This window comes from Medicago sativa, chromosome 1 (assembly GCF_051527215.1).
Source record: "Medicago sativa cultivar Bolivia chromosome 1, Bolivia_mono, whole genome shotgun sequence".
NCBI lineage: Eukaryota > Viridiplantae > Streptophyta > Magnoliopsida > Fabales > Fabaceae > Medicago > Medicago sativa.
In genome coordinates this window covers 78044177-78063140 of record NC_140749.1, presented here as the reverse complement: position 1 = coordinate 78063140, position 18964 = coordinate 78044177, and the positions used below count along the sequence as shown (strand labels likewise).

The window sequence follows — 18964 nt, the reverse complement described above, 5'->3', positions numbered from 1 at the left end:
GTTTTTTATTTGACACTTTCCGCTGCGAATCAAACTCTATTTTTAATTAAATAATAGCAATAATTATTCTTGGGATTTAGGGTGTCACACCTAGCGTAGTTGGACTGCAAGTACCTTCGAGAAGGCGGAAGACATTCCGATGGCTGAAGGGATTAGGGTGTAAACTTGTGGAGCTACTTGTGTAGTGGGAAGCAAGGGAAAGAGCAGCAAGGTGGTTGATGGTTTGGGATCATCACTAATTTAGAGTCAAGGTGGAGATTGTTGTGAAAGTGCCTCAAAATTGAAGAAATTGGAATTCTGGTAGCAGAAAATCGGTGGCCGATTTGGTGAGCACGGTGGCCGATTTTGACAGCAGAAAATAAAACAGAAACGTATTTTCGGGCCTAGATTTGTTCCAATTTTATTGAGGATTCTTTTACTATAAATATAGACATTGTATCAGTGTAAACCTGGGAGATAGAGGGGGCTGAAACAAGGGTTTAGAAAGACAACAACAAAACTAGGGTTTGTATAGAGTTTGTCTCTTTGGAACAAACACTAGGTTTTGAGGGTTGATTCACCTTGGGAAACACTATTAGGATTGAGTCTCTTGGTTACGGGAAGAGGCTGGGATTTGGGTAGAATTAGGCGGGAGACTTATTCTTGTAACCCATTGAAATCTCTTTGTAACGTTACTCATCATATAGTGGAACGGAGGGCTGCTCTCTCCCCCAGACTAGGTCAATTTGGACCGAACTGGGTCAACAAATTCTTTGTGTTCTCTCTTCCTTTTCTCTCGCTGTTGTTTTCTACTTTTGGCTTGTGATTATAATTGTTCCATACACTTTGATTTTGGTTGCTTAATTATCCCTTGCTCCACACATCAAGTTGTTATTGGTGTGAGTTTTTCATCGAATTCGCAACATATATCATATAGATAATCCATGTAAATTTTTACATAAATGCAAAGTCATTTGATATGTTATTGAAACTCATCAAGATTACAGGTTTATTTTTTTTTTTTTTTTAAGAATCGTTAATCGCGATGAGTCTCAATAACATATTAAATTATTTCAAGTTTATGTAAAATGATATTGAGAAGTGTAACATTACATCGTTGTAATTTGATCCCTTCTATATATATATAGAGAGAGAGAATATTTAACAAAAACTTAGATTAAGTCGGTTGCTATGATCATGGTAGCGATCCTTGTTATTTAATACATAAAAGTCTTTTCAAAAAAAATAAGAATACAATATTTTAAATAAAATATAATTGTTAAAAGCAAAAATTAACATTTTATATCCATTCATTAAATGATATATGTGGTATATAATAAAGATCATGTACATCATTAATTGAATGAATCTAAAATATAAATTTTTGTTTATAATAGTGACCGGAAAGTGTACGTAACATTAGTCTCTCGAATACGAATCGAAAAAAGAAAAGAACAAAAAAATCTAATGGTGATGATGACAAGTCAATGCAAGAAACACCTTCCTCCTTTCCTTGAAGTACTCGACAAGTAGCTCATGGGGTGGAAGATTGTTTTTTATAGCAGGAATTTCCAAGAAATTCTTGACCCAAGAGTGAAGGTGGGGAAATGCATCAACTGTAATGAACTTGACTCCAACAATTTCTTCCATGACTGGCAGAGTATGTGCAATCCAACCTAAGGCTATGTCTGCCAATCCAATTGTGTTGCCACCAATGAACATCTTTTCACTAAGCCCACTTTCCTTTTCAATCACTCTCAAAGTTTCCAAAGTTTCTTTTATTGATCTCTCTTGTCGTTCTCCATCGTACAGAAAAAATTCCATCATGTGCATTGACTGAAAATGAAAATCATTACAATGTCATTGTAGGATAAAATTTAATCTCATAAGTATTACTTTGATGGTTAAAAACTACGTTAACATTTGATATGTTGGAATACGAGTTTGAACTTGCAGTATATTTTTTCTCTATATTTAGGGTGTGTTTGTTTCAAGTTGATCAAATTTATTCCTAGGAATAACATTCCTTGGAATATAAAGATGGGAATTTTATTCCAAGGTATTTAGGAAAAATATGTTTGGTTAACTTTATAATATTCTTAGGAACCATAAAAATAGGAATTATAATAGGTAACTATTTATGAATTTATTCTCATCTCCATGGGAACTTTATTCCCACCCTTTTCCTTGGGAAAATTTTTCTATTCCCAGGAACATTTTATACCCGGGAATAAAATTTAGTAAACTTGTAACAAACATAGGTATATATATTCCTATCATTTTATTCCCGGGAATCAATAAATATAACTTGAAACAAACACACCCTTAGTGTGTGTGAGTTTCATAAAAGAAAAATAAAGAATAGGAAAATTTGATTGAATCGTATAAAATATTTTTTTGGTCAAATATACCCTTCAATCGGATTCTAGAGACTAATTATCTTTCGAGATACAAAGATCTATTTAAAAGGTTGATCTCTATCAACAAATGTTCTTCCATATTTACTGGTTAAATATCAAGTTGGCTCGTAATGTTTAAGAGATTCAACTATTTGTCAATTGTGTCACATTACGTCGGCAGTATAAGGTGTGTATTGTCATTTAAATTTGATTATGGAAAGGGAAAACTAGCTACACAGAAGGCTTAGAAAATTTCTTACCTTTTCCTCGATGAATTTTGACCAGAAACGAACATTGGACCTCTCATAAGCATCTTGTGGCAATAGAGGGATCTGAGGCCAAGTCTCATCAATATATTCAACAATCACCATTGACTCTGCCATTGGTTTTCCATTATGTACAAGAACAGGAACCTTCTTGTAGATTGGATTGTATTGCAGTAACAAGTTACTCTTATTTGCAAGATCTTCACCATAATACTCATAACTCACACCCTTTAGTTTTAATGTCCACACAACCCTCTGAGTAAATGGACTTGACCATAGACCAAAAACCTTGACATCCTCCATGGTTTATTATAAATGTTTATGGGGTGCGTGACATGCATATTAGCCTTATATATATTGATGAAAGAAGGAAAATTCATTGTTCTAGTTAATTATTTATCAGCCAAGAAAAGTTTGAAACGCAAGATGAATAATCAAACATGCTTCAGTCAATAAAAGTTTGAAACGCAAGATGAACAATCAAACATATATTCGGTGGTCCAGGGTTAATTTCTTGACTAGCATCACGTCAACTATCATCACTTATATTATGTGAGTATGTGACTAGAAAAGTACACCCTCCGGTCACTAATATAAGCAAAAGTTTGATTTTTAGATTCATTCATTAAATGACGTATGTAGTCTATAATAAGACTACATACGTCATTTAATGAATGAATCTAAAAATCAAACTTTTGCTTATATTAGTGACCGGAGGGTGTATACAGTAGAGCTGTCAAAACGGGCCGGGCCTTACGGGCCGGTCCGAAAGCTCGAATTAAATGCAGGGCCTGGGCCGAAAATTTGGAGCCCGAATCTATTCAGGGCTTTTTGGCCCGGCCCGAAAAAGCCCGGAGCCCGGTAGGGCTAGCCCGGTCGGGCCGCGGGCGGCCCGCAAGCCCGCCAAAAAATACAATTTTTTTTTTTTTGTCTTTGTGTGTATATGAAATTCAGTTCTTAGTTCTCACACAGGCGCCAGACAATACCATCTTCGCAAGCTCACTCACGTCTCAGAATTAATATAAAATAATATCCAGTCAATTGAGAACCCTTTTTTTTCGTATTAATGTTAGTTTTTTTTTTTCGGTGACATTAGATGTGCAAAAGTGCAACACTTATAAACTTCAACTGTTCAACATGACACCCATGTTAATTACATCCAAGTGATTGCCTCGATATTTCATTTTCAACTTATTTTAATAAAATTATTTTTTGATTTTTGAAAGGAAAAAAAAAAATACGGGCCAGGGCCGGCCCGTTAGCCCGGGAGCCCGTGCAGGGCCGGGCTCGGGCTCCAATTTTCCAGCCCATATTCGAACCGGGCTTTTTAGCCCGACCCTAAAAAGCCCATTGCCGGGCCGGGCCTAAACGGGTCGGGCCGCCCGTTTTGACAGTTAACAGTACTAAGTGTAATAGTACAAAATAGTGACATCCACAAATTAATTGCACGTGAAGTTCAAATGGAACTTACTTGCAATTGCACCTAAGTAAGTACCGTCACGATGCATGGTGAAGTAATCTCATTGGCCACTGACCTGTATTCTGTCAAACGCCAACCGTAAATCTCCTAATTTGTTCTGAAATACTGATATGCAGGCTTTTATGATTTTCACGACGCATTTTCTTGTGACATATTATAGCACCACTTTTCATTTACTTAAAAATTCGAATATAATTAATTAATACTAGTAGCTAAATGAATTGTTTTTTCTATATAAAAAAAAACTCTATCACATATAATTATAATAATTAAATCTTAACAAAAGTGTTTGACGAAATAAAATTTAATTGTGTGATTTTTTATTACTTGTAATGTAGAGTATTTATTATTTTTTACGATAAAATGCAAAAAAAATAAAAATAGTATGATTCTTATAAACAATGGAATGATATTTTTCTTACGAAATGATATTTTATTCTTCTGAAGGAATGAAATGATATTTTCTAAAATATTAAAGTCGACAAGTAGTTCTTTATTTCCCCCTTAAAAAATAGCTCTTTATTTAATAAAAATAAGCGTTAAGTTATGGACTTAGGAAGCAAGAATATCAATACGCCTCAATTTGTGAGTGTACAGTAGAAGTTTCCTTTATACACATCTATATAGAGAAATGTTGAATTTAATCAGATTCACATTCATAAATAATTGTGATAATCAAGGTTGTTAGACTCTTGAGTCTACGTAGACTTGAAAAAGATATGTAGACTCGATTCGTAAACTCGACTCATAAATTCGTATGAGTCTATGACCCATATTTAACTCATTCAAAAGTGGTGATGTAACACATATTTAACTTATTCAAAATATGTAAGTGACATGTATTTAACTAATTCAAAATTTTGATCAACACACATGAATTAACTTAAAAATAGGGACAAAAAATGGTCATGTAACTTCCAGGGGACCAAAGATCAAAGAAATATTAAAAAACATATTTAACAATATAACAAAAATCCATAGTCCATTGCCAAAAATGAAAATAATAAAAAGGGTCAAAAGTGAGAATCTCAAACTAATTGGGGTAAAAAATAAGAATAACAAAAACTACAATCCAAAAACCCTAAACCCTAGAAGCTGCTTCTTCTAGAGACTTCCCTTTCCCTTCAAAAACAACTCTGCAGCGTTTCTTACTTCAATTCAACAACACTTTCTGCAATTCCTTCAATTCAATTTTCTCATTTCCAATTCCAACCACACCATGTACCGTTTTGCTTCATCACTTGCCTCCAAAGCTCGGTAAGTCATCAATGGCAGTGTCCTTTTTTTTGTTTCAATTATCCTTTTACACACTTCAGATGGCTTCAATTTTTAATCTTTTTTGAAATTATTCATCTGGGTCGTTGTTAAAATGATTGATAATGGATAAAAAAATTAACTTTTTCAATAATTGAGCATTGTGCATTGAGATGGATCTAGAACCATGTTGATTCGTGATTACCTACTTTTGTATGCTTTGTGATTGGATATCCAATTATATTGAATGATTCTAAATGTAAATTTTTGTGCTTTTGGATGCAGAATTGCTAGGAGCAACGCTAATCAGGTGAATCACTGTTTGATTACATAGAACATTTTTTTGTTGAATAAGTTTTGAGATTTGTAACTCATTTAATCCTTTATATCTGTTTTTTTAATTTGTGTTGCATAGATTGGAAGTAGGGTGGCATGGAGCAGAAATTATGCTGCCAAAGAGATCAAATTTGGCGTGGAGGCTCGTGCTTTGATGCTTAAGGGTGTTGAAGAACTTGCTGAGGCAGTTAAAGTAACCATGGGTCCTAAGGTAACTAAGCAAACCTTCCGTTTCCTTCACATATTCGCAGTGGAATGATGTCTTTGGTAAATGTAGTAGAATAAAAGGAGATATATAATGCTGATGCTGGATTTTAATTCATTCATCACACACTTATTCAATCATATTTCAGAGGGAAGAACACTAGCTTTGGTTGTAGCCTGTAGGACTGGAAGATATTAAATCATCAATTATAGTCCCATTATTAATTGTTGTTGATGATTACATTTCTCCTGTTTTTAGGGCCGTAACGTGGTGATTGAGCAAAGCTTTGGTGCCCCTAAAGTGACAAAAGATGGAGTCACTGTGGCTAAGAGCATTGAATTCAAGGATAAAGTCAAGAATATCGGTGCCAGTCTAGTAAAGCAGGTTGCAAATGCTACCAATGATGTGGCTGGTGATGGTAAGCTGTTTTATCCATGGTTGATTATATTTTTGAAATTTAAATTTTCACAGTTGATTCGGTTTTATTCCTAGGACGTGGTTGATTCGGTTTTATTCCAAGGACTTTTGGTATATATTTTAGAGATTTGTTTTATTCCTAGGATGTGGTGTATATATTAGAAATTAAATCTAAACACGGTCACATTTTACATGCCGATATTGTGCACTTTTGGTATATATTTTAGAGATTTGTTTTATTCCTAGGATTCCTAGGATGTGGTGTATATATTAGAAATTAAATCTAAACACGGTCACATTTTACATGCCGATGTTGTGCATTTTGTCTCGTTGTTGTGACCGACTAATGAATGGTATAAAATTTGGCAGGAACCACTTGTGCTACAGTTCTTACCCGGGCAATATTTACAGAAGGATGCAAATCAGTTGCAGCTGGAATGAATGCAATGGACCTGAGGCGAGGTATAAATATGGCTGTTGATTCTGTTGTGACAAACTTGAAAAGCAGAGCACGGATGATCAGCACTTCTGAAGAAATTGCTCAGGTTTGTGTATCAAATTTTTAGAGCTAATAGGCATATTAGCCACAAGGACTGCAGGACAGTAGTTTATCTGAGTTTTGTATTTTTAATTTTGCAATGTTAGGTTGGCACAATATCTGCTAATGGGGATAGAGAAATTGGTGAGTTAATTGCAAAAGCCATGGAGAAAGTTGGCAAAGAAGGTGTAATCACAATTGCTGTAAGTTTAAATATGCTCATCTTGCAAGAATTATCATTAATCTTGGTTATATGTGTTTTTTTGACTGGGAACATGCTGTTATTCATGCAATGTTTTTATTGTGCCTTTTCTTTTTTTCCCACTTATTGTCATCTTGCCGTGCACTTTGTGGTATGCTGGGTTATAACTTTTGAGCTGTTTCAGGATGGCAAGACATTGCAAAATGAGTTGGAAGTTGTTGAAGGAATGAAGCTTGACCGAGGCTACATTTCTCCGTATTTCATAACAAACCAGAAGAACCAGAAATGTGTATGTTCTTAACTGATGCCTCTACATAGCAGCATTAGAAATATCTGTACATAATACTCTCTAACAAGCTTGTTAGCACCTAGTTATCTATCAACGATAGTAGTGGAGCATCATGTTGCATCTCAATTTTGGCATTCTCCAGTCATTGTGTTTTGCTCTTTGGTTGCAATTGTATACCTATCGTAGTTGCGACTTTTGTTTTGCCCCTTTAATTACATTATGATTACAAACTTTTACGACATTATAAATTACGAAATGCATAGCTAAAATTTCAATACTGTTGCCATATTTATCTGTATCGTTGTCAGGTGTCCCTGTCGGTGTCCTTGCTCCATACATTGTCATGACTCATGAGTCTGTATGTTTGTTAATCATAACTAACCATGACATCTATTTGTTACCACAGGAACTCGAGGATCCCCTCATTATAATCCACGAGAAGAAAATCTCAAATATAAATTCTATAGTTAAAGTATTAGAGTTAGCTTTGAAGGTGAGTAGTGCTATTTGCATCACTTTGCATTGAATTGTAAAATATTGATATTGATATTTTATTAACTTAAACTTTGTCATCAACAGAAACAAAGACCTTTATTGATTGTTGCTGAGGATGTGGAAAGTGATGCCCTTGCAACTCTTATTCTAAATAAGCTTCGTGCTGGAATTAAGGTTTGTTTTTCCTATCTGTAGGTTTACTTTTTTATTCTTAGATTCTTAAAATCTTTGATTTGTAGTTTTTCTTATTTGATTTGTTTTTTTCTCATTACTTAGGTATGCGCGATCAAAGCCCCTGGTTTTGGGGAAAACAGGAAATCTGGTCTCCAGGATCTCGCTGTTCTTACAGGAGGTCAAGTAAGTTATCTTTTTTACAAGAAAATATTAATATATTTTAGTCACATCTTATAAACATGTATGTGATGCGTTTTATATATGCATACAGCTTATCACCGAAGAGCTTGGCATGAATCTTGAAAAAGTTGATCTTGAAATGTTCGGTTCTTGCAAAAAGGTACTAGTGTAGCTTAATTGATGTAGCATTTTAATAATGCACAGTTGAATTTTGGTAGTCCACAATGATTGCTCGGTTTTGGTAAAAGATGCAAATCTACTGAACTAATTTTCTTAATGTTTTAGATTACAATTTCCAAAGATGACACTGTCATTCTTGATGGAGCTGGTGATAAGAAATCAATTGAGGAAAGATGTGAGCAGGTTTGTTCAAATCTCCTATTAGATTTCATTTTACCATTGTTAGCGTATTCTGATATCATATAGAGATATGTTTGATTGTTCTTTGATAACTTGTTTTCTGATGTGAAAATTCATCTACAGATTAGGTCGGCAATCGAAAATAGCACTTCAGATTATGACAAGGAAAAATTACAGGAAAGATTGGCCAAGCTTTCTGGAGGAGTTGCAGTGCTTAAGGTATGCTTAATTATGTTGACCTTGCTTGCTGATGCTTTTTATTACCTATTAACATTCCAAGTTTTTCATAACTAACACCTGAAACTTGATTTATGAAGATTGGAGGAGCCAGTGAGGCTGAAGTTGGTGAGAAAAAGGATAGAGTAACAGATGCCTTAAATGCAACCAAGGCAGCTGTAGAGGAGGGCATAGTACCTGGTAAATTATTAGCATGATATTTGTATGCTTAATTAATTCTATGTCCTCCAAACATTTCTGATAAATGTATGTTTTTGCACAGGTGGTGGTGTTGCTCTTCTTTATGCATCAAATGAGTTAAGTAAGCTTCCAACCGCCAATTTTGATCAAAAGATAGGTGTCCAAATTATCCAAAACGCTTTAAAGGTGTGTTTTGTGTTCTGACTGATTTTTTATTTAGACGTCCATATTCCATTCTCCTTCCTCGTCAATTCCTTTCAGGCTTAATCCTGCAATATAGAGTTTAATCTGTCTTTTAGACAGTATGGTTTTAACTTCAATTTCAATCTCAGTTTCTCACTCTTTTACTACTTGTTTTGACAAAAAAATGCAGACACCTGTGCATACAATTGCATCAAATGCTGGAGTAGAGGGTGCTGTTGTTGTTGGTAAACTTTTGGAACAGGATAATCCTGATCTTGGTTACGATGCCGCCAAAGGTCAGTGTTCCTTGTTTTCTTTTTCCTTGTCTTGTTTAAGGAGTTTCTTTCGTTTACATCATCATCATCATCATCATCATCATCATCATCATTATTATTATTATTGATTCGTTTGTCAACTATTTTTCTTGCTGCTGGTTTGTAATTAGGTGAATATGTTGATATGGTTAAATCTGGAATAATTGATCCATTGAAGGTGATTAGGACCGCCTTGGTTGACGCAGCCAGGTAGGATATAAAATTTTTGCGTTGGATATGAATGTTGTACTTTATATGCAGGTAGCCTGACTAACTTGCTGCTTTTTTTTTTCTGCAGTGTGTCGTCTTTGATGACAACAACTGAAGCTGTTGTTTCTGAACTACCAAAAGAAGATAAAGATGCTCCTGCCATGCCTGGTATGGGTGGTATGGACTATTAGCTGCTATGAAGACCTGGATTGGAGTGGTGCTTCAACACTGTTACTCTTTCTTATTTATTTGACATAAGGCATCCATGTAATCATAGTGAGAGATTAAAGCTGTAGGTAGGTAGTTTTGTGATTGTTATTCCTATGATGTAGTTGAAACATTTGGAACAATTTTCAATCCAATTCATTCCAAAATATTAAGGAATTGTTCCCTTCATAAATTTTCAACTCAAAGACGGCCTCTGTTAATTTCCAAGTTGGTCCTTTCAGAAGAAGCTGTTTTAATTCTCTGCTTAACTTGTTAATTTTTTTTTACCAAGTTAAAATCTTTATTTGATGCTCATCAACCTTTGGTCCTTGCATATTCATGGTTGATAGAGAGCTTTTGTGATTGTTTGCAATAGTAATTGTGGATAGTGTCACTAAAAAGTGCTGCTTTAATGGTGATATAATATCAACACAACTCTTTCATGTTGAATTCAAACACGAGACGATCCAAATCCCCCTATTTTTGGATTTTACAAAGTAGAAATCAGTGAACCAAATCCCCCAATCTCACAGTAAAAATCATTGAACTTCACTTTCAATTCAACACAATTTTTGTAACACCCTTATTGGATGAAATACATATAGGTTCCACCATTTTATATGAAATTCATTTTCAAACTTGTGAGACTGGCATGTACCTAATTGAGTGATTAGAAAGAGTGTGTCGGAATGAGTGTTCCTAGCTAGATGACATTTTGGGTGGAAAATGCAGAGTTTTCCACCATGGGATAATTTTTTTACTATTATCAAATAAAAAACATAATTTTATTATATATATATATTAAATATTGTGAGACTGGCATGTACCTAATAGAGTGATTAGAAAGAGTGTGTCAGAATGAGTGTTGCTAGCTAGATGACATTTAGGGTGGAAAATGCAGAGTTTTCCACCATGGGATAATTTTTTTACTATTATCAAATAAAAAACATAATTTTATTATATATATATTAAATATTTAAAATGGACCTTAAGCTTTTCCTGATTGTGTAATTTTTTATATATATTAAATATTTAAAATGGACCTTAAGCTTTTCCTGATTTAGTGTATTTAAAATGGGGCTTCAGTGACTTTGTGTTGGGTGACTTTGGTGACTTTAGTGTATTTTAGAGGAAAGAGAGTGATGATTGAATGATTAAAATAAATTATTTTGATGAGAGAGAATTATTGGTTAGGAGAGAGATAGAGACAAAGGCATCGAAAGGCACCGAAGCTAAAGTCACTGAAGCCCCACCCATCGTGTAATTTTGTTGGTTTTTGCCTCTGTTACATGTGCCAAATTTGGTGTCGTTTTGTAATTTTATTTTGGTAGTTTTCTATATATGCTCTTCGTATATTTATGGAGGCTTGCACATTGCATTCGTGTACATTAAACACCTTATAATTTGGTAGAGCTTTTATTTGAATTCAGTTTTACCTTTTCAAAAAGTAAAATTAAAAGGCTATAGAGATAATTTTTTTTTTACTTGTTTTACAAGATAATGACTTTTGAATTATATGAATTGAGCAAACAAGTTGAAACATAATAAGTTAAACTCAATTGTTCGTAAACATTAAATAAACCAAGTTCAAACTAAACAAATATTTTATTGAACTCGAGTTATATTTTAAACGAAACCATTTTTTATTGACTCGAGCCGAGACAAGCTTGTCCATGATCTAAATACTAATGGTTGAAAAATGAGTGATTTATATATTAAATACTTAATGAAAAGAATCACACATTCTTCCACAATGTCAATAATTTTATACTCTTTTATTGACTGAATTAACATACTAATTAAGTGAACCCAATTAATTTATATAAGAAATGAACATGTGTAATGATTTATTTAGTTTGTTTGAGGGGATGAGTTGGAAAGGTCAAATAGAGTAGGTAAATGTAATGCATTAAGGTAATAAGTTAATAATTGGTGCAATAAACGAGTGTAAATATTTAGTTAGTTTGTAATAAGTTAATATTGGTGCAATAAACGAGTGTAAATATTTAGTTAGTTTGTTTGATGGGATGAATTGAAAAGGTTAAACAGACTAAGTAAATGCAATGCAGTAAGGTAACGTTGGTGGTTGGATAAGTGAGTAATTTTAGAATAATTTATATTTTTTAAAACAAGTTAAAATATATCAATAAAATAATAATTTTGTATCCTTCACCATCAATATTGAAAGGTTGCAAGTCAAGTCAAGGCAATATAAACAATCTAGGACGAGTACATGAAAGGATATAATGCTTGGCCACGACACGGCAAGAAGTGAAGAGCTTAACCTACTTGTTGACCTCCGTCCTCGGGGGCGTCCACCTAGCAAAAAGAACAAGCCCATGAAGCTTATTACATTATGTCCCCACGTGCTTGAGATCATTGTTGGAGCCAACGTGGCAAAGAATATCTTTGATTACGCCCATCATCAAGGGAGGGGGATTAGCATCCTCAGTGGAAGTGGAGTGGTGGTGCAATTAACACTTCGTTATCCCACAGGGGAAGTTGCAACCCATCAAGGAAGGTTCCAGATTATTTCGTTATCTGGAACAATTCTCCCATCATCGACACTCGCGAGTGTGGGAGGACTGACAATTTATTTGGCTGGCACTAAAGGGCATTTGGTTGGAGGAGATGTGATTCCCCTCTGGTGGCTTTGAGTTCGGTGGTGTTGACGACTACTTCATTTGCAAACCCTATAATTGAAAAGTTGTCTTCGGTGGCCTATGAGCAAGGTGAAAATGGTAATAATTCTCTCAATGCAGATGGACATGTGGCACAAGGTGATCGTGGCTTGCTAAATGTTGAAGAATCCACAACTGGAATGAAGAACATGATGAACAAAAGGATCAACTATCCCTCATCTTCTACTTAAGGTCATATATTTGAACAAGATACTACTGTGGCATCACCACCACCCAAACCTCTTGCCTTCTATATAGATATATTATTTATTTAAGTGCTTAATAATTTGGTCGATTGAATGAAATTTATTTATCAATATTTGCCTTTATTGCTTGTAGAAGATACCTTTTCTACGAACTTAATAACATCTCCCGCATGCACAATAGTTGTCATCTCTTTGTACCTTATTATATCTATAATAAGTGGGTCCTCATCTACAACAAATTTGCTGAATCTTGATGGTTGCACAATAACATTAGTGCATAGAGTTATCAGAAGATAATGTCTTACCCTTGCGAACCTTCCTTTTTCCAAATTGAAATGCAACTTCTCACGGTGTTTGTTTTCAACTCTATGTTTCGTTGCAACCTCACTCAAAGGATTATGATTGATATGCGGCCCCTTACTTTGATCAATGACATGACCAAGTGTAACACAACAATGACAATAATCAGGAAGCCATTCATAATGAATTTCTACACAAAAGGAAAACCCTTCACTCTCAATCATAATCTCATCACAAATTCTTTTAGATATGTTAAGATCAACCATGATCCTTGCAAATTGGCCAAAAATGCGTTTCTTGGTCGCATTATCTAAACCCCTTGACATTCAAACCATACATTTGTATATAGAGAAATTATCAATGAAGTTGGTTCAATTGGTAAGAAGTTGATTAAACTGTAAGGTCAAGATTTTACTTTCGTTGGCCATCGTGGGAACCCTTTGGTGGGCATGTTTTCTTTTAGCATTCAACATTCGTCGAACCTGTTTGCCTTGTTCGATAAGACGAAACCCAACTCATTTAAATTTTGTAAAAATAAAAAACAAAAAACAAAACAGTATCAAAACAATATCCGAAAACGTTAAAACTCAAAACCCTAAACCCTAAAAGCTGCTGCTTCTTCTAGATCTTTCTCTTTCCTTCAAAAGGAACTGTGCAGCGTTCTTTCATCAACAACAGTCGCTGCAATTTCTTCTGTACTTTGCTTTCTCAGTTACCCTTTACGCAATCAAACAACACCATGTACCGATTTGCTTCATCACTTGCCTCCAAAGCTCGGTAAGTCATCAATGGCAGTGTCCTTTTTTGGTTTCACAGACCTTTTCAATTACCCTTTTACACGCGTCAGATGGATTCAATTTTCTGTGTTTTCTGAAATTGTTAATATGGGTCGCTAAGAAAGTGATTGAAAATTGATAAAAAATTGAACTTTTTCATTTATTGGGTATTGTGTATTGAGATTGATTGATCCAGCCACGTTGATTGAATATCCAATTATCTTGAATGGTTCTAACTTTAAATTGTGTTTTTTGATGTAGGATTGCTAGGAACAATGTTCAACAGGTAAAACGCTTTTGTTTTAAATAGCATTTGTTAATATTTTATTTGGTGATAATGTTTTGAGATTAGTTGTTGTTTTTAACTCTTTATTGTTAATGTCTGTTTTTTTATTTTATTCATTTTTTTTTAATTTGGGTTGCATAGGTTGGAAGTAGGGTGGCATGGAACAGAAATTATGCGGCTAAAGAGATCAAATTTGGCGTGGAGGCTCGTGCTTTGATGCTTAAGGGTGTTGAAGACCTCGCTGAGGCTGTTAAAGTAACCATGGGTCCTAAGGTAACTAAGCAAATCTTTTTCTTTCACATGGGTTAGCAGGGGTAAGATATCTTTGGTAAATGTAGTAGAATAAGGAGAAAGAGTTGAAAATAATGCTTTATATAATGCTGATAATGGAGTTTTATTTAATCACACATTCGTGTTCATTCTCATCAAGAGGAATGAGCACCAATTTTGATTGTAGGAATGGAATATGTTGAATTATTGATCTTTGTCCTTTTATTTATTAAATTGGTGTTAATCCTGATTATTGATGTATCTCTTTTCCTATTTTTAGGGCCGCAATGTGGTTATTGAGCAAAGTTTTGGTGCTCCTAAAGTGACCAAAGATGGAGTAACCGTTGCTAAGAGCATTGAGTTCAAGGATAAGGTCAAGAATATAGGTGCCAGTCTTGTAAAGCAGGTTGCTAATGCTACCAATGATGTGGCCGGTGATGGTAAGCTGTTTTATCCATGGAAGTTTATACTTTCTTGTAAATCTACATCATTGATTTGGTTTTATCTCTAGGACATGATATAGATGTTGGAAAATTGAAATCTAAATACTGTTATTTGACATGCTGATATCATGCATCTGTTATTTTTGTTATTTGACTGAGTAATGAGTGGTCTAAATGTTTGCAGGAACTACATGTGCTACAATTCTTACTCGAGCAATATTTTCCGAAGGCTGCAAATCAGTTGCCGCTGGAATGAATGCGATGGACCTGAGGCGAGGTATAAATATGGCTGTTGACGCTGTTGTCACAAGCCTTAAGAGCAGAGCACGGATGATTAGCACTTCTGAAGAAATAGCCCAGGTTTGTGTGAAATTTTAAAGCTAATAGTATAGGCATATTGTAGGAGATGTAGTGAGCAAGAAGGACTGTGAGTCGTGAATTATTGGTCAACTTAATATTTTAAATTTTGCAATGTCAGGTGGGGACCATATCCGCTAATGGAGATAGAGAAATTGGTGAGTTAATTGCAAAAGCTATGGAGAAAGTTGGCAAAGAAGGTGTAATCACAATTGCTGTAAGTTTTATGTGCTTATGTTGCGAACATTATCAATATTATTTATCTGGGTTTACATGTTTTATTGATCTGGGGACTGGGTGTTATTCATGTGATGCTTATCTTAATATAAAAGTGTACACTATTTCCAAAAAAAAAAAAAAATGTACACTAGAGGCCTCCTTGATTTATTCTCACAATTCTCAAATCCACCTTAGTCACTCTTTATTTAGCCACTTCTTTTCATCTCCATTATCCTTTAAAGGTGTTCATGTTTGAATATTTATGCCATGCACTCTCATACTGGGATCTAACTTTTGAGCTATGCCAGGATGGCAAGACATTGCACAACGAGTTGGAAGTTGTTGAAGGAATGAAGCTTGACCGAGGCTATATTTCTCCGTATTTCATAACAAACCAGAAGAACCAGAAATGTGTATGTTTTCTATCGATGCCTCTATTAGCAGCATTAAAAATATTTGTAAATAATACTTTCTAGTAAGCTTATATTTGTATGATATAAGCTTTCTAAAATATTTGTAAATAATACCTGTAAATGATAGTTGTAAATAATACTTTATATTATAGGATAGATACACATGCAAAATTTTAATAAGGAAGTCATCCCCGTTATATTTTGGGGCTGGCGGTGATGTGCTATTTTTTGATTGATAACTATGCTTTCTAAAACACTCGTCGTCGTCTTTAATCTGTCTTTTTTTTTTTTTTAATTAAAAAATCATGTCTAATGATGTCGTCTATTTGTGTCAACAGGAACTTGAGGATCCCCTCATCATAATCCATGAGAAGAAGATCTCAAGTTTGAATGCCATAGTTAAAGTATTAGAGTTAGCTTTGAAAGTAAGTAATACTATTGTTATTTTCATCATTTTACATTGAATTGTAAAATATTGAAACTGACTAACACTTCCTCATCACCAGAAACAAAGACCTTTATTGATTGTTGCTGAAGATATAGAAAGTGATGCCCTTGCAACTCTTATCCTAAATAAGCTTCGCGCTGGAATCAAGGTTTGTTTTGCCTATCTGTAGCTTTACTTATTTGTTCTTAGGTACTTTAAATTTTTGGATTCTTAGTTTTGCTTATTTGATTTGTTTTTTGTTGCATGGTCTTAGGTGTGTGCCATCAAAGCCCCTGGTTTTGGTGAAAATCGTAAATCTGGTCTCCAGGATCTCGCTGTTCTTACAGGAGGTCAAGTAAGTTATCTATTTGCGATAAAGTTATTGCAATATTCCCTCCAATCTTAAAAGCTGATGGATGATATATTTTATCTATGCTCAGCTTATCACTGAAGACCTTGGCCACAATCTTGAGAAAGTTGATCTGGAAATGTTTGGCTCTTGCAAAAAGGTAACCACCTAGCTTAATTGTTGCATTTTCATGCACAGTTGAGTTCTAGTACTCTTTCTTGGTTATTGTTCATGATTGCTTGGTTTTGGCAAAGGATGCAGACATTCCTCGAGTGATGTGCATTAGCTCAAATTAGTTTTTCACTAAACCCTTACTGTTTTGTTTGATTATATGTGAGGTCAAATGATTTAGACCACTTAACCAAGTTTCTTAATCTTTTAGATTACAATTTCCAAAGATGACACTGTCATTCTTGACGGTGCTGGTGATAAGAAAGCTATTGAGGAAAGATGTGAGCAGGTTTGTTTGAATCTCCTATTCAATCTGATTTTACCATTTTCATAGAGATTGGGCTGATTTTTCATTGATGTTTCTTCTGATCTGTTTCATGTGATGATTTTTGATTTACAGATCAGGTCTGCAGTTGAAAATAGCACTTCAGATTATGACAAGGATAAATTACAGGAAAGATTGGCCAAGCTTTCTGGTGGTGTTGCCGTGCTTAAGGTGCATAAGCTTATTTTAAGTTGGCCTTCCTTACTTATGCTCTTTTATAAGCTGTTGAGCATTCCAAGGTTTTTTTGTGCTAAAACTGACATCTGAAACTTGACTTTTGAAGATTGGAGGAGCTAGTGAAGCTGAAGTTGGTGAGAAAAAGGATAGAGTTACAGATGCCTTAAATGCAACAAAGGCAGCTGTAGAAGAGGGCATAGTACCTGGTAAATTATTAGCACTGACAATTGTATGCTTAGCTATACATTCTCCAATCATATATGATAAATGTGTGTTTTGCGCAGGTGGTGGTGTTGCTCTTCTTTATGCATCAAATGAGTTAAGTAAGCTTTCAACTGCCAATTTTGATCAGAAGATAGGCGTCCAAATTATCCAAAATGCTTTAAAGGTTTGTGTTTTCTGCACTGTCACTGATTTTTGGTTTTAGATATATTGTTCTTCTTTCTCCTCTCTTACCGGTTCCTTTAAGGCTAAATTGTGCAATATTTTGAGCTGAATTTGCCTTTAAGACACACTACGGTTTAACTTAAAATTGCAATTTTGGTTGCTCACTCTTTTACTGCCTGTTATAATTAAAACAATGCAGACACCTGTGCACACAATTGCATCAAATGCTGGAGTTGAGGGTGCCGTTGTTGTTGGTAAACTATTGGAACAGGATAATCCTGATCTTGGTTACGATGCCGCCAAAGGTCAGTGTTCCTTTTTCTCCTTTTCTTTGCCGTGTTTACTTTTGTCACAAGGTGTTTCTTTCGTTTACAATATTATTACTGTTTCTGATTCCCTTGTCAACCTTTTTTCATGCTTAGGTGAATATGTTGATATGGTTAAAGCTGGAATTATTGATCCATTGAAGGTGATTAGGACCGCCTTGGTTGATGCAGCCAGGTAAGATGTTAAGAATATTGCTTTGGATATGGATGTTATTAGTATGTTATATGTTGCCTTTACTTAACACCGCAATAATTTTCCTGCAGTGTATCATCTTTGATGACAACAACTGAAGCTATTGTGTCTGATCTCCCAAGTGAAGATAAAGATGGTCCTGCTATGCCTGCTGGCATGGGTGGCATGGGTGGTTATTAGTAGATGAATCTGGCTCTCTTTCACTAAACCTTGATTAGAGAGAGTGGTACCACTATTTTATAGCATTTTTCTGCTTAGTGTTTACTGACAGAAGGCATTAATTTGTAATCATAGCAGAGGGACCAAATCTGTAGGTTAGAGAGGAGAGATTGTTATTGTTTTATTACAATTGCAATGATAATTGAAACATTTTGAATAATTTTGACCCTCTAAATTAGTAAGAAATTGTTTCCACACTTTGAAGTTTGTCCGGGCTTTTCACGTGAAAGGTTGTTTTAAATATTCTGTTAATTTTTTCTATGTAAAAAAGTATATTTCTTGTTGTCTTTCTAGCTGGATAAGTACTTCTTATGGCATAGCGCTTTTAAGACGAGTTTTTTTTTTTTTTTTTTTTAAATAACAAATGTAATGTTAGTATTGTTAGTTTTTTTTTTTAAAATAACAAATGTAATGTTCGTATTGTTACTTTAGGTTTTTCATCGAAAGTGGTGTTTTCTAGATCTTGTTGAAATAAAATTATTTAGTTATTGTAAACAGACTTCAAGTTAATTGAAGTATTCTCTGAGATAGATT

At 34.4% G+C, this 18964-nt stretch overlaps 3 protein-coding genes and 1 pseudogene across 3 annotated transcripts; 3 read left to right on the top strand and 1 right to left on the bottom strand.

Annotated features, from left to right (window-relative positions):
• Nucleotides 1-1292: 1292 nt before the first annotated feature.
• On the bottom strand, nt 1293-2967 carry LOC146957729 (putative glutathione S-transferase). Its single transcript, XM_085738571.1, has 2 exons — nt 2639-2967; nt 1293-1815 (listed from the first exon to the last, which is right to left on the bottom strand). Exons 1-2 carry the CDS (start codon nt 2945-2947, stop codon nt 1444-1446), a joined length of 681 nt encoding a protein of 226 aa, XP_085594697.1. The 5' UTR covers nt 2948-2967; the 3' UTR covers nt 1293-1443.
• Nucleotides 2968-5279: 2312 nt separating this feature from the next.
• Nucleotides 5280-10146, top strand: LOC146957728 (chaperonin CPN60-2, mitochondrial). Its single transcript, XM_085738565.1, has 18 exons — nt 5280-5381; nt 5664-5688; nt 5794-5925; nt 6178-6337; nt 6706-6881; nt 6982-7077; nt 7261-7365; nt 7772-7858; nt 7945-8034; nt 8137-8217; nt 8306-8374; nt 8500-8577; nt 8698-8793; nt 8892-8991; nt 9074-9177; nt 9365-9470; nt 9620-9698; nt 9787-10146. Exons 1-18 carry the CDS (start codon nt 5344-5346, stop codon nt 9887-9889), a joined length of 1725 nt encoding a protein of 574 aa, XP_085594691.1. The 5' UTR covers nt 5280-5343; the 3' UTR covers nt 9890-10146.
• A 2005-nt stretch (nt 10147-12151) lies between these two features.
• Nucleotides 12152-12805, top strand: LOC146957727 (AT-hook motif nuclear-localized protein 29-like; annotated as a pseudogene).
• Nucleotides 12806-13703: 898 nt separating this feature from the next.
• Nucleotides 13704-18627, top strand: LOC146957726 (chaperonin CPN60-2, mitochondrial-like). The gene is made up of 18 exons (XM_085738562.1): nt 13704-13869; nt 14130-14154; nt 14296-14427; nt 14705-14864; nt 15052-15227; nt 15346-15441; nt 15752-15856; nt 16195-16281; nt 16363-16452; nt 16558-16638; nt 16724-16792; nt 17015-17092; nt 17204-17299; nt 17412-17511; nt 17590-17693; nt 17892-17997; nt 18115-18193; nt 18283-18627. Exons 1-18 carry the CDS (start codon nt 13832-13834, stop codon nt 18389-18391), a joined length of 1731 nt encoding a protein of 576 aa, XP_085594688.1. The 5' UTR covers nt 13704-13831; the 3' UTR covers nt 18392-18627.
• Nucleotides 18628-18964: the final 337 nt, after the last annotated feature.